At 39.8% G+C, this 22,193-nt stretch overlaps 1 protein-coding gene across 1 annotated transcript in view; it reads left to right on the top strand.

Annotated features, from left to right (window-relative positions):
- LOC139740789 (neurexin-3-like) overlaps positions 1-22,193 on the top strand; it is a gene marked incomplete at its 3' end in the record, with an annotated part of 47,508 nt that overhangs the window by 21,512 nt on the left and 3,803 nt on the right. Inside the window, exon 4 of the mRNA XM_071651362.1 lies at positions 16,306-16,610. Coding sequence (XP_071507463.1) covers positions 16,306-16,610 — 305 coding nt within the window. The remainder of the gene's footprint in view (positions 1-16,305; positions 16,611-22,193) is intronic.

Consider the following 22,193-nt stretch of genomic DNA (forward strand, 5'->3'; position numbering starts at 1 on the left):
TAGCATTCAATTTGCGGTAGTCGACGCAAAATCTGTTACTTCCGTCCTTCTTTTTCACTAGTACGATCGGTGACGCGTACTTGGATCGTGATTTCTCTATCACGCCCATCTTCAGCATTTCGCTCAATTCTGCTTTTACCGCAGCTTGCATAGATTGTGGTAGGGGATACGGCTTGCTTACCACGGGGTCAGCGGTAGTAAGTGTCACTGAGCATTCCATTGCGTTTGTTCGCCCTGGTACATCGGTTAATTGCGCATCAAACTGATTTAGCAGATCGGTTACCTGCGCTGCTTGTGACTCGGTCAGTTCCGCATCTATCACCACGTCAGCCACGCTCTCATTCTGCGATAAGGCGGGCAGTCCTATGCACGGTCGGTCGAGATCGGGTTCGACCTCCTCCTCGACCACGGAGATGGCATTCGCTTGGACTCCATTGTCCCTACTTCGCGCACGGTCAACATACTTCTTCAAGAGGTTAACATGGTAGGTCTTGACCTTGCCATTGACCTCAACTCTCACATCACATCGCCCTAGTGTGCCTGTGACCGTATACGGTCCCTGCCATTGCATCAGGAGTTTGCTTGCGCTCGTTGGCCTCATAATGAGCACTTTATCGCCAACCTCAAACTTCCTGTCACGCGCCTTTGCGTCATAGTACTTGGCATATCTTTTCGATGCGCGCTTGAGCTCCTCATGCGCCACTTTGCAAGTCTCCTCGAGTCTCGCTCGTAGGTCCACAACATACTCGTATGTTGTTTTGACCTCTTCGTCGACTGTTTCCGCTTCCCAGATTGTCTTAATCAGGGAGAGAGGTCCACGTACAGTCCTACCATACAGTAGCTCAAACGGACTAAAGCTAAGGCTAGCTTGTGGTACCTCCCGATACGCGAACAACAATGCCGGTAAATAACGGTCCCAATCTTTGGGTCGCTCTGCACTCATTCGTCGCAGCATGGTTTTGAGAGTTCCGTTGAATCTCTCAACCAACCCATTGCACATGGGATGGTACGGAGTTGTGTTAAGCTGCTTTACGGACAGCAAACGCCCTAACTCCCTCATTAGCTCAGAAGTGAACTGCGCCCCTCTATCAGAGAGAATCTCGTCTGGCAAACCTAAGCGGCTAAACATCTCGACAAGCGCCTCAGCCACTCGCTCGGTTTCAATGCTCGGTAATGCAATAGCTTCTGGGTAGCGAGTTGCATAATCGACCAGCGTCAAAACATACCAATTCCCACGATCGGTCTTGGGGTCAAAAGGTCCTACGAGGTCAATCGCCACGCGCTTGAACGGAGTATCAATGAGCGGCATGCTCGCGAGCGGCACGCGACCCACGCTCCCCTTATTCACGGTGCGCTGACAGATATCACATGATATGCAATATCGCCGGACGTCATCTCCCATACCTGGCCAATAGAAGCTTTGCTGTAATCGGTCGAGTGTTTTCTGTGTTTTTAGGTGCCCAGACATTATGCCATCGTGGGCAAGCGCCATTAATCCATCACGGTATGCGCTCGGTACGGCCAATTGTCGAACTGGCTTGCCATATTCCAATTTTGTAGATTGGAATTCGCGATAGAGCAGGCCTCGATGCACGAGAAACTTGCTCTCATTTCCTTTGCTTGTGGTCGTTTTCTGACCACTCTCCGCTGCTCGCCAAGCTTTCGCTAGCGTCGGGTCAGCCTTTTGCGCTGCTTCATACTCACCTTTACTCGTCGCGAGTGAGAGTGCACTTGCTGTCGGCAGTGGTTTGAGGGGTTTCGCACTTTGCGCCTTCTGGCCACGTGTCTCTACCGCCCCTCCCTCGGATGATTCTACCATCTCTTCCTCCTCTACCACTACCTCGTCACTATCAAGTGACCACTGTGGATCGGGATTATTTTGGTCCCTGACCCCGGGAATATTCCCCAAAATAAGCTCATACATTGGGTCTTCCATAACCAGAGCTTCCACTTCCCCAGTGTAGAAAGGCGTGTCTACCCATACCCTAGCAATGGGGAATTCTCTGACAGTCCCGTCTATCAAAACCACCCTCTTCTTCTGCCCTGCAACAATCTGAGGGGTTCTAACGAACACTGACTTTACCACGGCTGTACTACAGCCACTGTCCCTTAGAACGGACACTACATGCCCTTCTACTTTTCCCTGAAGAACAGGCATGTTCACACCTGATGGTCTGACTCCCGAAGAGCATCCTGCCTCGAGAAGGGGTATTTCATCCCCCGAAGCTAGCTTCACATACGAGCCCGGCTGTCTTGCCGTTTCATATCTAACGGTGTTAGCCTCAATACAGGCAGCCCCCTTTCGGTCCTGACTAGTCTTCTCCTCAGACCCCTTCATTTCATCCAAAGCAGCAGCCCGGTTTAGTCTCGGACTATTCGTTTTGGCCTGGCAGTTTCGAGCCAAATGACCTGCCTTCCCACAAACATAACAACCACTTGACCCCTTATTTCCTTGTGGGCCACTGAATTTGGAAGCCGAATGACCCTGACTTTGGCCCTTGTCAGGTCGCTTTTGGTCTTTGTAGGAGTTGCTCTTTTGTTCCTTATGGGGGTGGGCTTGACTGTATTGATCCGCTAGCTTCGTCATTTCATCTAAGTTTGTCGGATGTCTCTCGCGAACAAACTGCTTCAGCTCTTTCGAGCTCCTGGCATAAATTTGATCCATTATCATCAATTGAATTAGGTCATCAAACTCAGCCCTAAAACCAGCTAACTCTAACCAACGCAAGAGATAGCGCTTCAGCCTCTCGGCTAACTGACTGTGAGTCTCGCCAGGCTCTACCTGCGAGCTCCGGAATTTAGCTCTAAATCCCTCTTCGTTCAACTCATACCTTTGGAGTAAGGCAGCCTTTAATTCATCGTAATCATTTGCAAGTTCTGACGGCATTCGGGAATACACTTCCAGGCCTTTGCCCGTCAACAGTGTACTGAGGGGTAGGGCCCACTGAGTTCTGGCCCATCCCATGCTTTCCGCATATCTCTCGAATCTGCATAGATAGGAATCTAAGTCATCTGTTTTCTCATTGAAAAGAGGTAATTTCACCTTTTTCATGCCATTACTAGGGGAATCATTCCTAGGTCTGGCTGCTGCGATTTGCAGCTCCAGCTCTTTTATTTTCTCCAAATGTTCCCTTTCCTTTTGTCGTTCCTCTCTTTCCTTTTGTCGTTCATCTCTTTCCTTTTGTTGCTCCTCTCTGAGCTTTTCTTCCTTCAAGTCTAGTTTCTCCTTTTCATCCCTAGCAAAATCGACCAATTCCTTGCCTGTCAGCCCTGCCTCCTTCCCCACTTTTATGAGTTCAGAATACACATCCATTGCAATGTACAGTCACGTTACTATAGCAACAATCACTCAATGTAATCTGACCTTAAGACACTGGACCTTGAGCCTAACTCTCACTGGCCAGACAAGTGGCCACTGGCGGTCTAACCTTTGGCTTCTTGTTTCGAGTTATCAGTTGCACATGAGTTGACTGGTCTAGTCATTAACTTTTAACAATTGCTGCCCGGGTTCTCCACCAATTCTTGTCACAGGGGACTTTCCTCTGAATGTGGGGAACGAAAGTCCTCCCTGCGACTGGGATCTTTTCTATAGTCAAAGGCTGACTTTCTCTAAATGCAGCAGATTGTTAAGCAGACCATTCACTCAATCAACTCCTTCAACTTGTGCAACTACAGTGCCTCGAAATAAGTAGCCAATTACACAGTGTTCTTATAATGTAACAAGCAATAAGATTTATTATACTCGTCTCAAATTATGGTCGTTTACAATTATAATAACATGGTACAAACTTGAATACAGATTTCCAATTCCACTTGATCTTGAGCTTGGTTGCTCTGCTCGTTGGTTTATTCTAGAAGCTCCCGTGCTTGGTTGCTCTAGGTTGTAGACGATGCCCTGCCTGAAGTAGCGGGTCGTCTCCCCTTACTTCTGGTCCTCTCTGGAACCCTAAACTTGGTCCTCGCTGGAACCCTAAACGGTGGCTCTCTCCCTGGAACCCTAAACACCAACAGTTGTTGGTGTTTACACTCGAATCCTCCTAGATTCTCTGCTGGATGGTCAGGCTGTCCCAGCCGAAATGCAACAATCCCTGAATCACACTGATTCCAAATAACACTCTGCTACTCTAACTTCGCAATCTCGAAGTACCGTAGCCTGGTCCTGAGTGTTCCGCAAATAATGTGGCATCTGAATTTTGTGCCCAAACACTGCATATTTATACATTTGTTGGACCATAGGTCTCCATGTAAAATTAATTAAATGAAGTCAAGTGACTTCCTAGAAAGTTTTCATAGAAGTCCTGCCCCCTTTTCTTATTGGTTGGCGTTTTCTGTCTGTCAAAACTTTCCTGAGTATCTCATTTTGCATTGGTCAAGCCTCTGCTTGACGTCATCACTTCCTGTCCACGGAAACCAAAATTCTTTGAAGTGGTCCTGTTTTGACCTAGCTAGAAACTTGTGTTTGACGTCGTGAATGACGTCCACATACCAGATAGTATGAGGCATACTACCAGGGATACCCTTTCCTCGTATTTTGACGTCATGTAGGGTTTACTCATCCCTAAAACATTTAATTCCAAATCACTCTCTTTTACTTTGATTGTGCATCGCAACATCTCCTTATATGGTTATTTTGATGCAAGCTTTTGTCTTTAAAGCTGCACTTCTTTTGTAACCATTGCCATAACATCAATTTCTTACATGAGCTACACAATAACCAGTAGTACAATGAGACAAATTATTACGTGACAAATACAAAATATGTCATATCATGACAAAACCCACCCCAAAACAAAGTGCCAAACTAAAGCTCTTTTCTGATGTAATAATGGTACTTCTGTTCTCATTTGTAGATGTGTAGAACATAACTTCAGATCATAATAGTTGGGTGCTACTTGTGTACAGGTGTAAGTGTGCAATGACTCAAGACCTGCAAGGGAACAAAGGCCAGTATAGATTAGTTGACCATGACATGAATCTGATGAAATATAATGGACCAGTAAGTCATATAAACAAAGGGAAACACCATTAAAGAGTTTATTAAGGGGAAAAGCGAAAAGTGTAATGTTGCTGAACATCGATTTATTCCCGAAGTCATCACATATTCATCATTGTTCATGCAGCTTAAATGGAAGACAGAGAACACTTTACCAACAGTTCTTCCTGTTTCTACAAACTGGCAGGAAATTTCTGCTGATAACCTTTGACAGGACCTGAACCTCCATGTAAGCCTTAAATTTGTTCAGGTAACTCAAAACTTTGATTCAACTTAGTGATTGTAGGCACTAAAGAATGCATGCTTGTGCACTCATGTGTATGAAGATTTCGGAGGCAGTAATTGCTCTTTTCACCTGGTGCCCCTGTAGAAAGGTGATTCATAGTGTCTTCAAATCATTTGCACTCTCATCTGAGAATACAAGATTTAAAAAAAAAAGAATTTCTCTGACAAACAGAGAGCTTGTTCATTGTCATCCAATGTAGCAGCAGTGGATGAATGCACATTGGGTTCAGACTCAGGGTTTATTCCTAAACAAAACAGTCATGAGAGCTATGGAGCAGATAACTGAATTTTTCATGTCAGCAGGTGAGTTGAGTTGAGTGTAATGATTTAACCATGGTAAAAAAGCTTGCTATTATGTTTAAGCTTTTTTTTCCAGCAAGGTCATGATATGACAACATATTTGACAAGAGATACAACATAGAAATCACACAATGAAAAAAAAATGCAATTTAAAAGGCATGAATAATCAATACAAACAAAAACGATGATAGAGAAAAAAAAGTTTTATGCTATGATTACAAATAGCTAATAATGCAAAACAATATACTGACAACTGGGAGACTGTAATTACTAACATTGTGAAATAAGAAAATTTGATACAATCAGGCTGAATAAGGTACCAAGGAAATGTGCAAAATGGCTTTTGAGAATGCGCTAATTGATATGGATTTTGTCTCTGTTGTAATATGTTCATTAATTGGAATATAGTGCAAAAACTCTCTTGGGTGAAAAATAAAAGACACTCTTATTTCAAAATCATGTTTGACCCAACAAGAGTTTCAGCATGATTATAGCATTACTTGAAAAGTGTAAGCATCACACACTGTTAAAGGGCCAAAGGCATTCAAATTTACCTGATTTTGCTGTTTCTGTGTGTCCACATCTCACTAAGATTTCAAAGTCCTCCAAGATTTCAAAATCCTGGCAGTGTTTTGTCACATGATATCTGTAAATATCCTAAGATGAGGGACCAAATTTGGTTTTACCCTTGAAAAGTTGTTTAATATTCTGAGAAATATGTGTGTGGTATTATTTGTGACATACAGTTGTGTGACAGATGTAATGCATGCCATATGTCTTACAAGACAAGTTATTGTGGTGCGCAGCAAGAATTTCTTGTGGACATCTTTTCCATCATGGCACAAAAGAACATGCCTTTCTCTGATTTATTTTATATTTATCCATTGCCTTGGAATCATTAGGGCCTTTGTGACATTTGTGCAGGGTTGGTTAATGAGAGTGGAATTGGGCAGGAATCAAAAGAGACAAGGAGGGGACAGGAGCTGATTTATGGTGGAGGTGGTATAGCGTCCACTGTCTCCTCTGTAGAAAAGAATACTTCATCATCCTCCCCCCCCCCCATCCCACCATCTATTTTACTCGCAAACTGTGCATGATGAGCCATAAACAATGGCTCGACAGCAACTACTGCCCCTTGTGCCAGATGCTCTGAAGTGGCTGAGATATATACCCCAAGTCACCCAGACTTCTGTTGGGTCCAGCTTTGTGTAGAAAGTTGGGTGGACAAAACATTACCAGCACGGTAGACTAGGTGCTTTGCCAGCCCACCGCTGATGCGAGAGGAAATTGCACTGACTGAACCCCGCACCCTAGAGAGGCGCGGGCTGCGGGTTTAATATGGTACAGGCCCCTGACATGGAGCCCTTTTTTTTATTGGATTCTAAATGCCACATGCAAATGTGTAATATGAGGACTTGACACTCGCCCCTCTCGCGCCTATTACCATGTTTTCTAGCGACCATAGATCTGAAGCCGCTCTCTACCTTAAATTCTGAGGGTGGAAGATTTTGGCACATTTCTCGGAGAAGATGGGTGAACACCATCCTTTCTGAGAAGATACTCTCAAACCTGTGAATGGGACCAAAGACATAGACATAGTAACATAGACCATCACAGAAGCGATCACAGGTTGAGAGCAAATAAACCTATCGTGCACATGGCTGATGTATGCTTGGCAAAAGGTGACCTTCATATACAGATAACAGATGAGTATCTAACTATCGAACAGCTATTCCCAAGTAGCAAAAACTTTGCTGGAAACGAAAATGATGTTATCAGTGAAAGTTATGCTAACTTCAATTCTCTTGTGGAGGACACTTTACTTGTACAAATTTACCGGGAATGTAGACTCCAGTACCAGTTTTTCGAGCCATCTGTATGCTCAAATGAAGATAAGGTAGCCACATAGGGAACAAAAAAATAAAGTGAATCAGAACCATGCAGTGATTGGCGATATTAGAAAATACAGGGCTTTTATCTTGTCCCGGAGGATTATGAAACTCAGCGATGCTGTATTTCGTATGGTCCTCTCATTGTGGCTCCTGGCCAGTGTGGTTTGATCTGCAAATGATGTCGAGCGCTTGACATTTTACGGGCAAACAAGCAGAGTTTGAATTCTGAATAGCTTACGGCTTGATGGCAATTGTGTTCAGTTGGAAGATTCACTAAAGGGGAGGTAGCCGAGGCATCCTTTGTATCAAAGGACATCAAGCGCACATTAATGATCGGGGCACTGTAATCATGTGAATGGGCAGGAAAAAAAAATGACCTGTAGTATCTTAGCATGTAGAATTAGATTCAAATTTAGAATTGGATTAGAATTAGATTATCATTGCAAATCTCAATGTGAAGGAATTATTTTGTTTTGATGTTTTCCTTGGTGAAAGGCATCATCTTGAATACGTGGTGTCAAGTTTTTACTTTTATTCAGGTAGTTGGACTAATTTGTGAATTGAAGGAAGGAGAATAAAAAAAAATGTAAAGTGAACTGACAAAAATGGACCTAGAACTGCAGAACACACATGTTTTTGCCATTATTCCATTCAGGTGTTAACAATTGAAGGCATAAGCCCTCAAAATTAAACAGAGACAATCGTCTTCTTTTTTTTTTCAATCTGCAGAGCGTTTGTAGAATGGGGCAAAATGAGAGCACCAATTCTTGTAACCATGTGCAGTCTATGTGTCGCTTTATATTTCCGTGCACCTTGCGAGTCTGCATCACATTCACACCCGCAGAAAGTAAAACATGGCAGACTTTCCAGGATGAAATCCTGAGGGTTTGCTTTCTTTCCATCACACTACATTGCATTCTCTTCTTGAGATGAAGGTGACGAGGGGAAATAATGATTAGGAAGAAGAAGAAGAAGAAGGAGGAGGAGGAGGAGGAGAAGGAGAAGGGGGAAGAGGGAAAAAAACTTTACCAAGACTTTAGATGTTGCCTGCTTGTGTTCATGGCTGGCTTATATAAGGGTTAATGACCTTCATGTGAAAGCTACTTTTACCTTTAATTTTTTTTTTTTTTTTAAAGTGGATACTCTGCATCAGGGACATATATATTCAGTATCAGAGTATATTACTTCCTGATTGAGGTATTGAGAAAGAAAACATTCTTACTAGAGTCCATTTCATTTTTCTGTATCTGCCCTTGGTGTTTTCTTGTTGCACTAACATTACATTTTTTCATGCATTTAACAATGTCAGACAGGAGGATGATCATTACGGTAATGTGTGTGAGTGCTCTTGTCATTTCGAGATGAAAGCAGCATTTTTCATCATTCAAATTCTCCCATGATTCTCAAGGATAAAAGCTCGTTTTTTAGCCCCAAATTTCAGTGAAGTTGTTTTTCTCCCCTTTTTCCCAGTCAAGATCGGCCATACTTTCAAAACGTAAATATTGCCAGAAAGCATTTCGTGCACAAGTTGCACACGGGGGGGAGGGGGCCCAGCCTATCAATCCTAATGGCAGGATTGCCTCGCCTTAATCTTTCTACTGTTTTACATTCTCTTCAAGTGGGGGTGCGTCCCGTAGCTCTTGTTTTCACAGTCAAACGCCAGGAGCTCCCGCGAACCAAGTATTGATTTATCTCAGCATTCCGACACTCGCGAGGCTGGAGCGCGGATGAGGCTAAGAGCTTTGCCCGCCAGTTTTGATGATGCTGTGTGCTCATCTTCATTTGACATCTGGAGGGGGTTTTTTTTGCCCCTTCTCCCTCACAATCAGAGACAAAAAAAAAGTAAGAGGAAAAGATGGGGTCATTGTGGAGATGGTGTCTTTCAAATGTGCAAAGACTTCCAAAAACCAGCGTTTTATAAACTCTCAGAGAGAACAGATACACGTCAGAAATCATTTGAATTAAAAAGACTCAATTTTTACCCCACCACATAAGAAATGAACAGACGAAAGAGGGAGGAGATAATTTGGGAAAAATAATGAACAATGAGAAAGGGTATTTAAGTCCATTCAAGACTCTTTCAGATGGTGCTTACAGAAATCTTTTACTGTAAAAGTGGATATTTTCGCGCAACTCACTTTTCGTGCTCGTCAGTGTAGGAAGAGTTTCACATGTTTTTAATCTTACGGAATCGAGACATCAACTACAGGAACGTATGGCAAGCAAAAATATTTGCACGGTTTTATTTTTGCACCAGTTTCTGGTTGTGCGAAATGCGCTAAAATTTCTACACTGCAAAAATTTCCACTTTTACAGGCGTAACATATTTGTTAGAGAGAGAAAAAAAAAGAAACAAACATTCCCAACATTAATCAAGGCTCCTGAACTCTTATCATATTCTTTAATGCAATTCTATGTATTTAAGAATTATATATTTGAGAAAAGTAATCACAGTGTTGCACATAATACAATTTCTAAGGCACCATAGGTCTTTAGTCACTATTAAAACAGATTTTCCTTTTCCTGTGAATTTAATGGTGTGGAAGGACAGCATCCTGTTACTATGGCAACATAACACTGCAGCAGCAGAAATGATGGAAAATGCAATATTTTTGCTCTTAAGTGACCTAAGAGCTTGTCTGAAATGTCTGGAGCCATAATCATATAATCAATATCATAGTGATATGGCTGTTGATATGGTAACATAGTGATACACAAAATAGTTGATGAGAAAAGTGCTGATTCTTTCCAAACAGCCAGCTTAAAAGCTTGTTAAATAGTGTTCAGTTCTGTAAAATATGTGACCATTTAATATTTTGAGGTCACGTTCATGTCAAATTTGTATCATTTCCATGACAATAGCTGCATACATTATCAGCAAGTTCTCCCATCAACCACCTCTCCCTAAATAAAGAATGGGCAGTTGTACCCAGATTGAGTTGTTGAATTTTTTTCCCCTCATTTCCCTTTTAGAGTACCGGTATGAGTCTTGCTAGGATTGCAGATAGGAATTAGACTCTGTGGAACTTGTTGCGATAACATCATGTAATTGACTAGGCTGAATGTGATTTGGCCTGTTGAACCATTTCTAGTTTATGCAGTGAAATCCTTCAGTACTTAAAGGGGAATTCCAGATGATTTTCATAATTTCACATCATATAGTACATAAATGGATAAAGTACATATGTAGGCCACAGCACAAAGATAGAAACGTGTCTTGTTTCATTCTACCCTATTTGGTGCAATGTCAAATGCTGGGTGGTCAGAGCAGTGTGTGCCTGTTTTTCCATTTCTCCCATGTTTCTCTTTCTACCTGATCTCTGTGTGTTCCCTGCCCTCGGTAAACAAAAAGGGAATAAAAAGACAGTCTTGCTGATTCTTTTTTTTTTTTTTTTTGCTTTAGAACCCAGTAGAAGAGACATATTTTTTGTTTGATTCATCATGACCTTTTGTTTTGCTAGCTCAATAAATTTGGCATTAGCTGTCATAAATCATAATTTGCTGCATCCGTGCGTGATGATTAGTATATACGACAAAAGTTGTTAAGCTCTTATTACCCGAAAGCAAAAAAGACCCAGCTCCATTAATTAGTTATCTTTTTTTCACTCATTTTTGTTGAGTCTGATTTCTGATTGATTTTTTAGCAGCGTGTGTAAAATTGTTGAATGGCTTCGATAATTTCATCCGTCTAAATTGGCTTATGGCTTTTTATGCAGTGTCTACAATCTTTCTATTCATTAATCTATTTCATGGTGTCGGAATGTATAGGGAGGATGACTCACAGTCACGCTAATTCAAATCTTGAAAAAGACAAGATACAGTGTACATCAGAGGCATTACTGCATAGATAGCAAACAGAGAAACTCAAATGCTCTAGTTTTGTGTATTATATTCATCATTCAAAAAGCTTCTCTCTCTCTCTCTCTCTTTTTTGACAGTTGGAACTGTGAGCGTTCTGTCACATATATGGCAACCAATTACTTTTCACACAACATGACTCATATGATTTCTCACTCACATTTCATGTTTGCTACATTCATTAAAAAAAAAAAAAAAAGCTTTACAAAGACCTGTGGCGTCATCTGTATTTGGAGGAGTAGCAAATTATGCTGAGCCACATCATTTTTCATTTTTCAAGCACATGAGAACTGCTATTAGTTCTAGAGTGCAAGGAATGTTGCCAGGAAACAGCCAGGCAGACAAAGAAAGATATAAGAAAAAGAAAAGAAATGCACGATAACTGATTTCTTCCTCTATATTTATACACTTCATGTTTGTGGCCGTTAACCCTGCCTGCACTAGACACTTGGAACATGGGTGTACACCGCTATCTATTTCTATGCCAATCGACACTTAATGCTCACAACGGGTTAATAAAGTATCTAAAGTCTTGAGCATAAAAATGGGTGCTTGTTATTAAAGTGCAGTTGATCACAAATGGCAGACAGCTGCATTAAGGGACTGGGAACTGGTGCTTAAAAGATGCTCATTTTGTCTTTCTTTCCTCTTTTTCCTCCCGGTAATATGGTAAGACATTCTGTGATGAGTCATCAGTGTAATCTGGTCTTCTTACATGAAGTATGCACACGCACACATGCCATGCAGACACATACTTACACTCCTTCACACACACACACACACACACACACACAAAGAACATCATGCACATACACACCTACACACTGGTACCTGCTGACATGATCATGTTAAATTTTTTATTACAATGTAATATCCACTGAGGCTATCCCTGACTTTGATTCATAAGAAGTGCAATGTACCTCTTTCATCAATGCAGGGGGTGTGATGTGCACCTCTTCTGTGTCGTAGAGTTTATTCACTGTGAAGTTGAAAGCAATCCAAATATCATCAAGGATATGAAGCAGTTCAGCGCAGAAACAGATAAATGCCATTTTCAAAGTTTTTTAAGTGAGGCCATCATCAAATAGTGAAAAATTAGATTTTGTCAATGATACTGCACCAGTTACATAACAAGAAATGTTTTTGAAGATATCATTACAGTTATCATATATATATTCTAGTTATTTTCTCTGTTGTTGTTTTTTTCAGCAGCTTCTATCTCAAATATCTGAAATTAATGAAAATGGATATTTCAGTTTATTGCATTTAAACTCTGCATATGTTTTTATAATCATTTGTGCAAAATCGCCAGGCATCATTTTGTGACATTTACAGGGATCTTTTTTTTTCAGATTCTTCCTTGTAAAATTAGTGCTGTAACAGACACTGGGTGAAAGAATTGCTTGACACATATATATATCATCGACGGGGGAGAAAAAAACAGAGGAGGTGACAATTTCTTTGACTTTCTGAGGCATAAAGATTTATAGGGAAGGAGGCTGTGGAGAGAAGAAGGACTCTGGGAAAATTGTCAATACGTAGTTATAAAAGAGGTGTGTAAAAACCGTGAGGCGTATCTTCTGGTTGATCCCGCTGGCGGAGTGGGGAAAGGTCGCGTAAAGTCGGCGCCAAGTATGGAGGGGCTGTGATTTTATTTTCCGTCACTCGCCCAGCCGTGGCAGTAAACTCGTCGCAGTTCGCCTTATTTTGTTAGTCTTTTCTCTCTTCGTTCTTTTATTTTATTTCTTTTTTTTTTTTGCTTCTTCGCGGGATGCGACTGCATTGCAATGAATAATGCATGAGAGTAGAGGGGAAGGAGGAGAAGTTGAGCCTCCAGATGATGGAAGCGAATATGGGGACGATAATCAAACGCAGAATTTCTCGAGATCTCTCGGGTTGGAAGGTCCCCTTCCTGATCTATAATGCGTGTTGGAAGCTGCTCGTAGTACGTCATGGAGTATGTCCATGTTTCTTGTTTTGTGACTTTTTACACTTGTATTTTCCATTTTATCAAACAGCAAATTTTCTTCAGTTTTGTTTTGTTTTTTGTTTTTTTTTGAGGGGGAGGGGGATCAAATGCTTTTCAATGTGTGCTCACACAGCATTTCCTTGAAAGTATTGTGAGAAACATTGCTGAAAGAAGCAGGTTATTGAAAGTCAAATGTCGAATGAGTACTTGATAACAGTTATTGCTGTTGGCTGAGATAATTTATATTTAAACAAATGGTCAATGATGCAAGTTCCCACAAGAATTCATAATGACACTGTGCAGTGAATGAAAACACAACCATAGAATTAGATAATGTAGCTAGAAACGTACAATTTCTATATATGCTCAAAAATCACAAGTTGAATATCTTAACTACTTCTTGCCTAAGTTATAAACATTCAAGAATGTGTTGGTGAATATAACTGTTTGGCTTTTCAAAAGCTTGTTGATCAAGTTGTAGCACAGCAGCATGCATACACACAAGCAAGCTCTTCATGTGGGCATTACTATGACTGGATGATGGGGGAATGCAATGATAGTGATCACTGAACATTCGCCATGAATGACTGGCATGGCTGCAAAGTAGACAAACACGGCTCGGCTGCGGCTCTGTATTGGTCTGTGGCCGCCATGGACAGGTTAAAATCAGCCATGGTAGACAAAATTGGTGGCTGCTGGCCACTTTAGACAGGTGGCTGCTATACACAGGGTGTTTAACATTGCTTTTCTCACATGGCAATTTTTCAGTGGCCGCATACGGCAGGTGGCCGCATATGGCAGGTGACTGCTATAGACAGATGGCGACTAAGGCAGGTTTGACTGGTTTTTTTTTGTCCTTCAAAATAATGAATGATTCTGTAGTGATTTCAAGGAGAAGAAAATCTTCGTGTAAACAGAATTGATACTCTGCGTTTGAGGTTGATATACAGAAACAAGGAAACAAAATAAGGAAATATAAGTCTTAGGATTAAGTTTTAGGATTAAAATTTCATTCATTCCATCTAAAATTGCCAAAGAGAAAGGCCCAAGGAATGCCCAGCATGTCCCCAGAGTCGCAGGAACCTCCATGACATGGAAAAAGGCCCCCTAAACAATTTAATTGGGAAATTAAGTATGTGCATACAGAGTGGGGAGAAAGAGATGCGTTTACATCTACCAAAGGAGTATCCTGTGGCAGTTATCCGAGCCTACCAAAATGTATACATGAGTTGATTTAGATATTTTCTATTCATGAGAGGTGCTTGGCAGGGACTGATTTCCGTCTGCTGCCAGCCTTTTTTTACCGAGCGGCTTCCCATCCAAGATGGATGATGAGACCAAACATAGGAGAGGATGAGATTTTTTTTTTTTTTTTGCCGTCTTCCCGGGATCTCAAAATACCACGAACTCTCTCATAATGCATGCCTGATCCTTTCTGTGTGTAGACGTTCCAGTCAGACAAGTGCAGTTGGAACAGGTGTTTTTTCTTTAAGTTGGTATGATACTAAAAGTTTGTCTGTTTGTGTGTGTTTGTCTGTATTCTCTTGTGCTGGTTGCTGCATGTATTGCAGCTTTTTGCACAAAATTTGCATTAGTCTTTAGTTGATCAGATGAATTCCAGATTAGAACCATCTCATATGATATGTATAGATTGTTAAGATATTCTCTGAGTTAAAAAGGGATGGTATAGTTTTGGTTGAGATGGGGATTCAGATTTTAACTTGTGAAATAATGAGAAACCACTACTAGTAATTGTATTAGTGATAGTATTTGAAATATTAAAGAGCATACAATTCTAGGAGGAATGAAAAGTTTATTTGATGAAAATCGATTTTGAAATGGCTGAGATATCAGAAAACAAAAATAAAGAAAAAAAAAACTAATAAAAGGAGGGGTATCACGTTTTGTTCAGACCACTGTGTTTACTTTGTTTTTGGATATCTCAGCCATTTCAAAACAGATTTTGATTAAATAAATTCTTAATTCCTCCTAGAATTGTATGTTCTTTAGTATTTCAAGTGAGTGGTTTCCAACTATCTTGCAAAAATTAAAATCTGAATTCCCATCGCAACCTAAGCTATACCATATCCCTTTAAAAGTCCAAGCTCCATTCTACTGGCAAAATGTATGGTGTTGGTAAGACAGGCTGAAAAGAAAAGAGCTATCAGTGGGTTGCAAAGCCTGTAAGGGGCAAATATGCCTTTGATTTGATCACATGACCAAGCTTTCTAAATCATCAATGTCTTCTTGTCATCGTACTGTGTACCATACTAGTCAGGACTGTTGATGTTGTTTTTTTGACACCAATTGAAATAGATTGTCTCTATGTGGAAGTCTTTTTTCATGCATGCCAGTGCTTCCAAAGTGCAGTCAGTCACTCTCTGTGAGGTGTGCCATGAATATGTTATGACAGAATCATATCTGAGCCCGTCCACCAAGTCTGTGGATTTCTTATAGCTGCCATATTGCCTTGTGGGCTGCTGATGTATTGACATATGGAAGGGAGAACCACAAACAGAGTTTTAAAAAAACAGGACAGAGAGAGGGAGAGTGGGAGGGGGATGTGGACAGAAAGAGAGACAAAGAGATGGACAGACTGACAGACGGAAATGGAGACAGAAGTGAAAAGTTTTTGTGTTTTGTTGTCATTCAATTCTCTCTTGACCCATCATCAGTTTGTCATAGTTTGTCCCCGTTTTCTTATTTTCCTTCCTTTTCTCAGCCCTCTGTTTATCCTTGATTAATTGTCCAAATTGCCAATGAACTCCTACCCTCTCTCTGCTTTTTCCACTCTTCATTATATGCATGTATTCCATCTATATGTTGCATGTTTGTGAAACATGAACTCATTCATACCTTTTGTTAAGTCTCCTAATGAATTCTATTCAGAACAAAATTGGAGCTTAATTACAAGTGGTGTGGGTGCAGAAAGATTAAACATGTACAGTCTTAATGTCAAGTATCATGATTCTTTTCCTTTTTTATATGTGTCGTCGAATGATCAACAGTGAAACAATCAACCTCCGCTACATTTGAGGGCAGCGAGTACATCTCCTATTCCCTGCACAAAAGGAAAATCAGCAGCACGCGGGACGAGACCATGTTTGAGTTTCGCACCATTCGGCCGACGGGACTGATTCTCTCCGTAGGGGAGCACTCCGACTTCATCTACGCGGCAATGAACCACGGCAAAGTGGAAGTTGCGGTCAACGTCGGCTCCGGGGAGTTCCGCGAGCTGATCAGCCCGCTGAAGCCGAACGGTTTCATCGACAATACCTGGCACAAAGTTCGCATCACCAGAGAAAACTGGGAGGTAAAAACATAGCTGGCTCATATCGATTCAAATCTGTCGCATCAGATTTTTTTTTTTCTTGGCAATTTTTATGAATTTCTATGCTTCTGTTTTTGTTTGTGTTCCAAAGGGATGCATGATGTTCACTCAGAATAGTTGTAATTGTAATTGTGCTCAACTTGCTCTTTGAGGAATCGCAAGCATTCAATTTCATTCCCTTTGGGACGTAGAAATGAAATTAGTTTAATGATGCAATTGCTGTCGATGCATATTTTTGTCTGGCCAGAATGAAAACAGGTGTTAATCTCACAACTTCAAGAGAAAAAAATTGCAGACATTGGAATATCAGATGGAAAGAAGTGATCCAGCGTGGTGAAAGAATATAGCTGCAATAGATTATTTAGAAAACAAATGTCAATTTCATTGCACTCTGTGTGCCACCCCAGCGATAGTGCCAAACAATTACACAACTTTCTGTTAAACAAATCCTCCATTGTGATATTGTAGCAAATGAAATAATGATTTACTAATTTGTTGGTTGCAACACAGTAGCTAGTAGACTAATTAAGACAAATTAATCATTTATGGAAAGAACATTATGGAGGAGCTAAAAATAAGCATGGCCTATAATTTTTGGATGTGAAGTACCAAACTGTCTAATGAAATGAAGAAATGCAAAACAAATGTCAAGACAAGCATGATCTTCAATCTTACCAGACAATGCAAAAAAAAAAAATAGATTCATTTCGACACATTGTGAAGAGCATTGAGTTTGTTATTTAACAAATGAGAGTGCTGATGATACAAAACTCATCTCCCAAATTTTCTTAACACAATTGCCCCTTCTTACATGCTCCCTAGATGTTAATCTGGGAAATAACCAGAACTAAAAGAAAGACAAGATTGAATGTTGTTGATCAATAAGCTTGATTGTGGTTAATCTACGCACATTGAAATATGAAAATATGATAATTTGTGTGGTTATTGCAAGGGTCATTTCTTTCATTTTTTTTTTGATTTTGATTGAAAGATGAGGTTTCAGAACCAGCATTTAGATCATCATGGATCATTTTGAATGTCAGTGAATAGAATTTGAAATAGGTTTATCTTAACTGATGCTCTCTAGTTCCATTTTTGTGTGTAGGAACTTTGATCATGTTTGCAATCAGCATCTGTGGAATTTCTGCATATTTCATCATACAACATGTGTATATTTCAGTTCCCTTCACTGCTGTTCTGACAATACCCCAGTGGTGAGTTTAAACACATTAAAAGAATCTGATATTATATTGTTTATTGTAGAATAAAATATCTTAGGGAAATAAAGAAATAGGATGTAGGAATAAAAAAAAGGCATTTCCAACTGGGTAATGAATAAAAAGAAGATCAGTAAGTAAACAGCAGATAGAATAACAACATGCGCAATCTAAAATCTCTAGAGAATAACTTGAGGAGCTTTTTTTTTGGTCATTGCTATTTGAAACATGGGATCAGAAGATGGCAGAGAAAGGTAGGGACGAGAGAAAGAAAAAGAGTAATTGGCATGGAACCAGTCATGATAGGGTCCATTAACTATCACTGGCTGAACCCGAGCATGACTGATGCTACCCACTCTTGTGCATAGCAAATGAACACGGGACACACTTCTTTCAACAAGTCAGGCTTCTCGTTTGTGTGTTTGTTTGTTTATTATTTCTTTATTCATCGTAATCTCATAGAGAAGACATGAAAATATATATATACCTAGCAGTCATGAATGTGAATAGAACTGATTGATAGTAAATAAAGGGTATTTGTAGAAGTGCCTTACTTTGGTCCAGCCGTTCATTGGTTATGAACATTACCCTACTGAAGACGTATGTAGAAGGCAATGAAAAAACAAAAATTGGTTTTAAATAGACTCAAACCCAGTTAAGATTCAAAATCAAGCAGAGAATATTTTACCGGTGACACTCGCCTAGAAGCAAACCTCCCCAAAAGGTGAGACTTGTCGAAAATGAAAAATAAATGAAGCAATGATGTGATAATAAAGCGTTTTGAAGCATCCAATAAAGTAATGTTTATGTGCTGCATGTTAGCATTCATCACAACCAGACCTATCGTCTGCGGACAGGGGGCTGCAACAGAGGTTGAAAAGTGAGCTGCTATGTGCAAACCCGACAATAGTGATTACAATGTATGTATGTGTATGTGTGTATGAGGCCTTTCTCAATACTTTACACAGGAATCAGTCCCTCCCATAGTGATTTCTGTTGTTAGCAGATGAGGCCAAGCAGCATGTGCATGGACTGTTAATGTTCCCGTCCACCATTGACAAATATTTCTATGATTCTTTTTTAAACCCTGGGCATTGCACATTACAGGATAGTATGTCATATGTTCACTCAGAGCATGTGTTTTCCATTTACTGCAACTTTTTAAAGGGTAATGAAACCCAAATATACATGCGGATTGAGTGAATGCCGCAATATTTGTAGATTACTTCCATGAAGATTGAGGAAAATCGGACAATCTGTTTCAAGGTTACAGATTTTTAAAGATTTGATACAGCCATCGCTTGATGAGAAGGCTGCTACAGTTGTGGTGTAGGCACGGCTGCTACAGTTGTGGTGTCATGTATGTACAATTGTATAAAGAAAATACGAAGAAGAATTCCACAAATTAAATTTTTCATGAAAGGAAAAACAATCCCTCCACTTGTTACTGACGTAAAGAGTAACATATTAACAGAATAACATTATTCCCCTTGATTTCCAAATGCAGCAAGTCAAGTGCTCTTTCATAATGCTAGAAAAGTGAAGATATGTTGAATTTTCCTTATATTTTCTTCCAATCATTGTTCATACACAACACCACAAATTGTTGTCTTCTTATCCAGTGATAGGTGCACCAAAAACTCTAATAATTCAACTTTTGAACAAATTGTATGACTCTCCTCAAACTTGAGTGGTATGTTTGACTATTTGAATGTTGATGTATTCCTTTGGGTTTCATATTCCTTTCAGTCCTCAAAGTATCAACAAAGCCAAAGCCCAAAATATTTGTCAGTGTTTGTGCATGGTGTAGGAAGGTTCTGATTCCAAGACTATCTTAATTTTCTCCAAATGATTGTCAAACTATAGTAAGAATTTGAAAGTTACAAAAGAAAGGCAGCATCACACACAGGCTTTTAAGTTTAATATGCAGTATGAACATTTCTTTTGCAGCTGTGCGCTCTGGCCGTGAGGTCTCGTTTTATATTCATCGGTCTCACTGTAGTTATTGTAATGAGCATTTCGTTCTCGAGAAATAGTCTGAAAGATGATCTTGCCGTATCTCCCCAGACATCCTCAGGCACAAGCCGTTGCAATGAAATCAATTATTCTCCTTTTCTGCCAGGAATCTGCCTAAAAGGAAAAGTCTTTGCTTTAAGACAGATGAGCTTAAAAGAAAAATGATGATCAGATATCAGCAGCAACTAATATCCCATTCCGCACCACGGAATTAAAGGAAGCAATGATGAAAAAGAGGACAAAATTAGTCTGTGTTGCAAATCAGAGCCTGAAACAACAGCCACAAGGTGATGGGCTGGCGGTAGTAAGAAGACGAGAACTAAATGAAATTTGGCTGTCGGTTTAATTGGCCGTCTTCCAGTGGCAAGATTAGAAACCGTGCTATCGCTGTGAGTAATTGAAATTTATCCATCCCGCCATCGTTTTATCGAGTGACCGTGTGCAATACACCTGTGAACACATCTGTAAGCAGGTGCAAAACATTGGGTCTCATTTGGATTTATTTGGCTTATTCTGATGTAACTCTACTATCTCCTTTTAGAAAAAAAGTATTCTTTTTAAAGTGAAATGAAGGGATATCATGCTTTATGTTTTTTTCATCTATTTTTTTTTGGGGGGGGGGGATGTGTGCTTGACATGATTCATGTTGGTATTGATTTGGAAACCATAACTAAGCAAATAAGAAACTCATGTGTATATCAGCCAATAGCAAGGAATGTGATGTTCAATTTTTGCATTTGTATTGAACATCTAGGCCCTTCTTGTACAAAGAAAAAAAATATAATGGCATTTGTTGAAATGCTCCCATGTGAGTCAAATTTCACGCATAATATTAATATCAGATTTTCCTTGGGAAAATCAGTTTTCATATATATATATATATATATATATATATATATATATATATATGCTGTATATGACAGTGCAAATATATATATGTATATATATATATATATATATGTAAAAATACCAAAATGGATAGAAAAACACAATTACTTCAGTAATCTGTCAAAATTGTAGATGTAAACCTGTGGCTGGAATATGTTGTGTAATCGAAGTATGTGATCAATTAATCAAAACGAGTGCAGTTGTGTAAAATGAAAGCAGTTGCACACATTTACCATATCAGGAATAATTGTGAAAATTCAGAGGAGTAATGAAGAAGGTCTTCACCTTTGCATGCCATTCAATTATTGAAAACAGCCATATCTAAGTTACTTGGCAATTATATTTTTTTTTCAGTAATATTCAATGACTGCTTTATGCCTGTAATGCCTAAACATGTCCAGGACGTTGTGTTTGTTGACTTACTGACCATCAAATCTTCTTAAATTTTTACAGATCAAGGACTTTTCTTTTGCCTTTTACAAAAAAAAAATCAATATTTTTCTCTGTCATGAGCATTTTTCTGCTAAAGATTATTGTTAATTACAAAATTGATTTGATATTAATTACAAGCAAGCTGAACCTCATGCACAACTTACCAGAGAATTGTAAATTCTGCGCATAGCATACTGTACTGTACTTTACACTTTAGTGCAATTGGAATGATCATGTGTGATATATCATGTGCAAACCATCTGATTATGAAATGGAAATGTATGTACATGAAAAAGCTGATTACTGGATGTGAATATCTTCATGAAAAAAAAAAAAAAAAGATGTCAGACGTTGGTGCTTAAAAGCAGGAATTGCAAGGGCTCATGTTTGGCTATCAATCACAGATTTTAATCTCTCAATATATCAACATTATTCAAGAAGCATGCTTTGCCCAGTTTAAATAGCTTCATACTCTCCCTCCTTCCGTCGGAAGTTGAGCGACACTGAATACGGGGGTGTCGCTGCAAGCTTGAGTACTCGCTCAAATTGCTGTGGCCTTCGGGAGATAATTTCCCCGCAGAATAATGTGCCGTACGAAAAAAACGAGAGGTCTTGAGTGCTTGGGTATGCTATCTCACTATCATTTCAAAAACAAAACGCTGATTGCAGCAAGCTGGGGGAGATGAAGCAAGTGTAAAAGCCTCTTCCATCCCTCCAGGCAAATATTCCACACAGCTTATTTCAGTTGAATATTAATGAATGTTATGCAGGGGGATCCCCCCCCCCCCCCCCCCCCCCCCGAATCACATCAGTTTAACCAACGATTTTATTCAAATCTTGTTCTGGCAACAACAAAAAACCAAACAAACAATCAATTAATACTAATTGAGAATATCTTCTCATTTGCTGTGGAATATTGCTTACAGATCGAGTGCAAACTTTCCTAAATTTCCTGGCATGCCTCTTTGACAATGTTGAAGCAAATATTTTCTACCTATGTTTGCCTGAAATG

Source organism: Diadema antillarum, unplaced genomic scaffold, assembly GCF_040938485.1.
Source record: "Diadema antillarum isolate AM-2024a unplaced genomic scaffold, OU_Dant_1.0 seq00000882_RagTag, whole genome shotgun sequence".
NCBI classification, from domain to species: Eukaryota; Metazoa; Echinodermata; class Echinoidea; order Diadematoida; family Diadematidae; genus Diadema; species Diadema antillarum.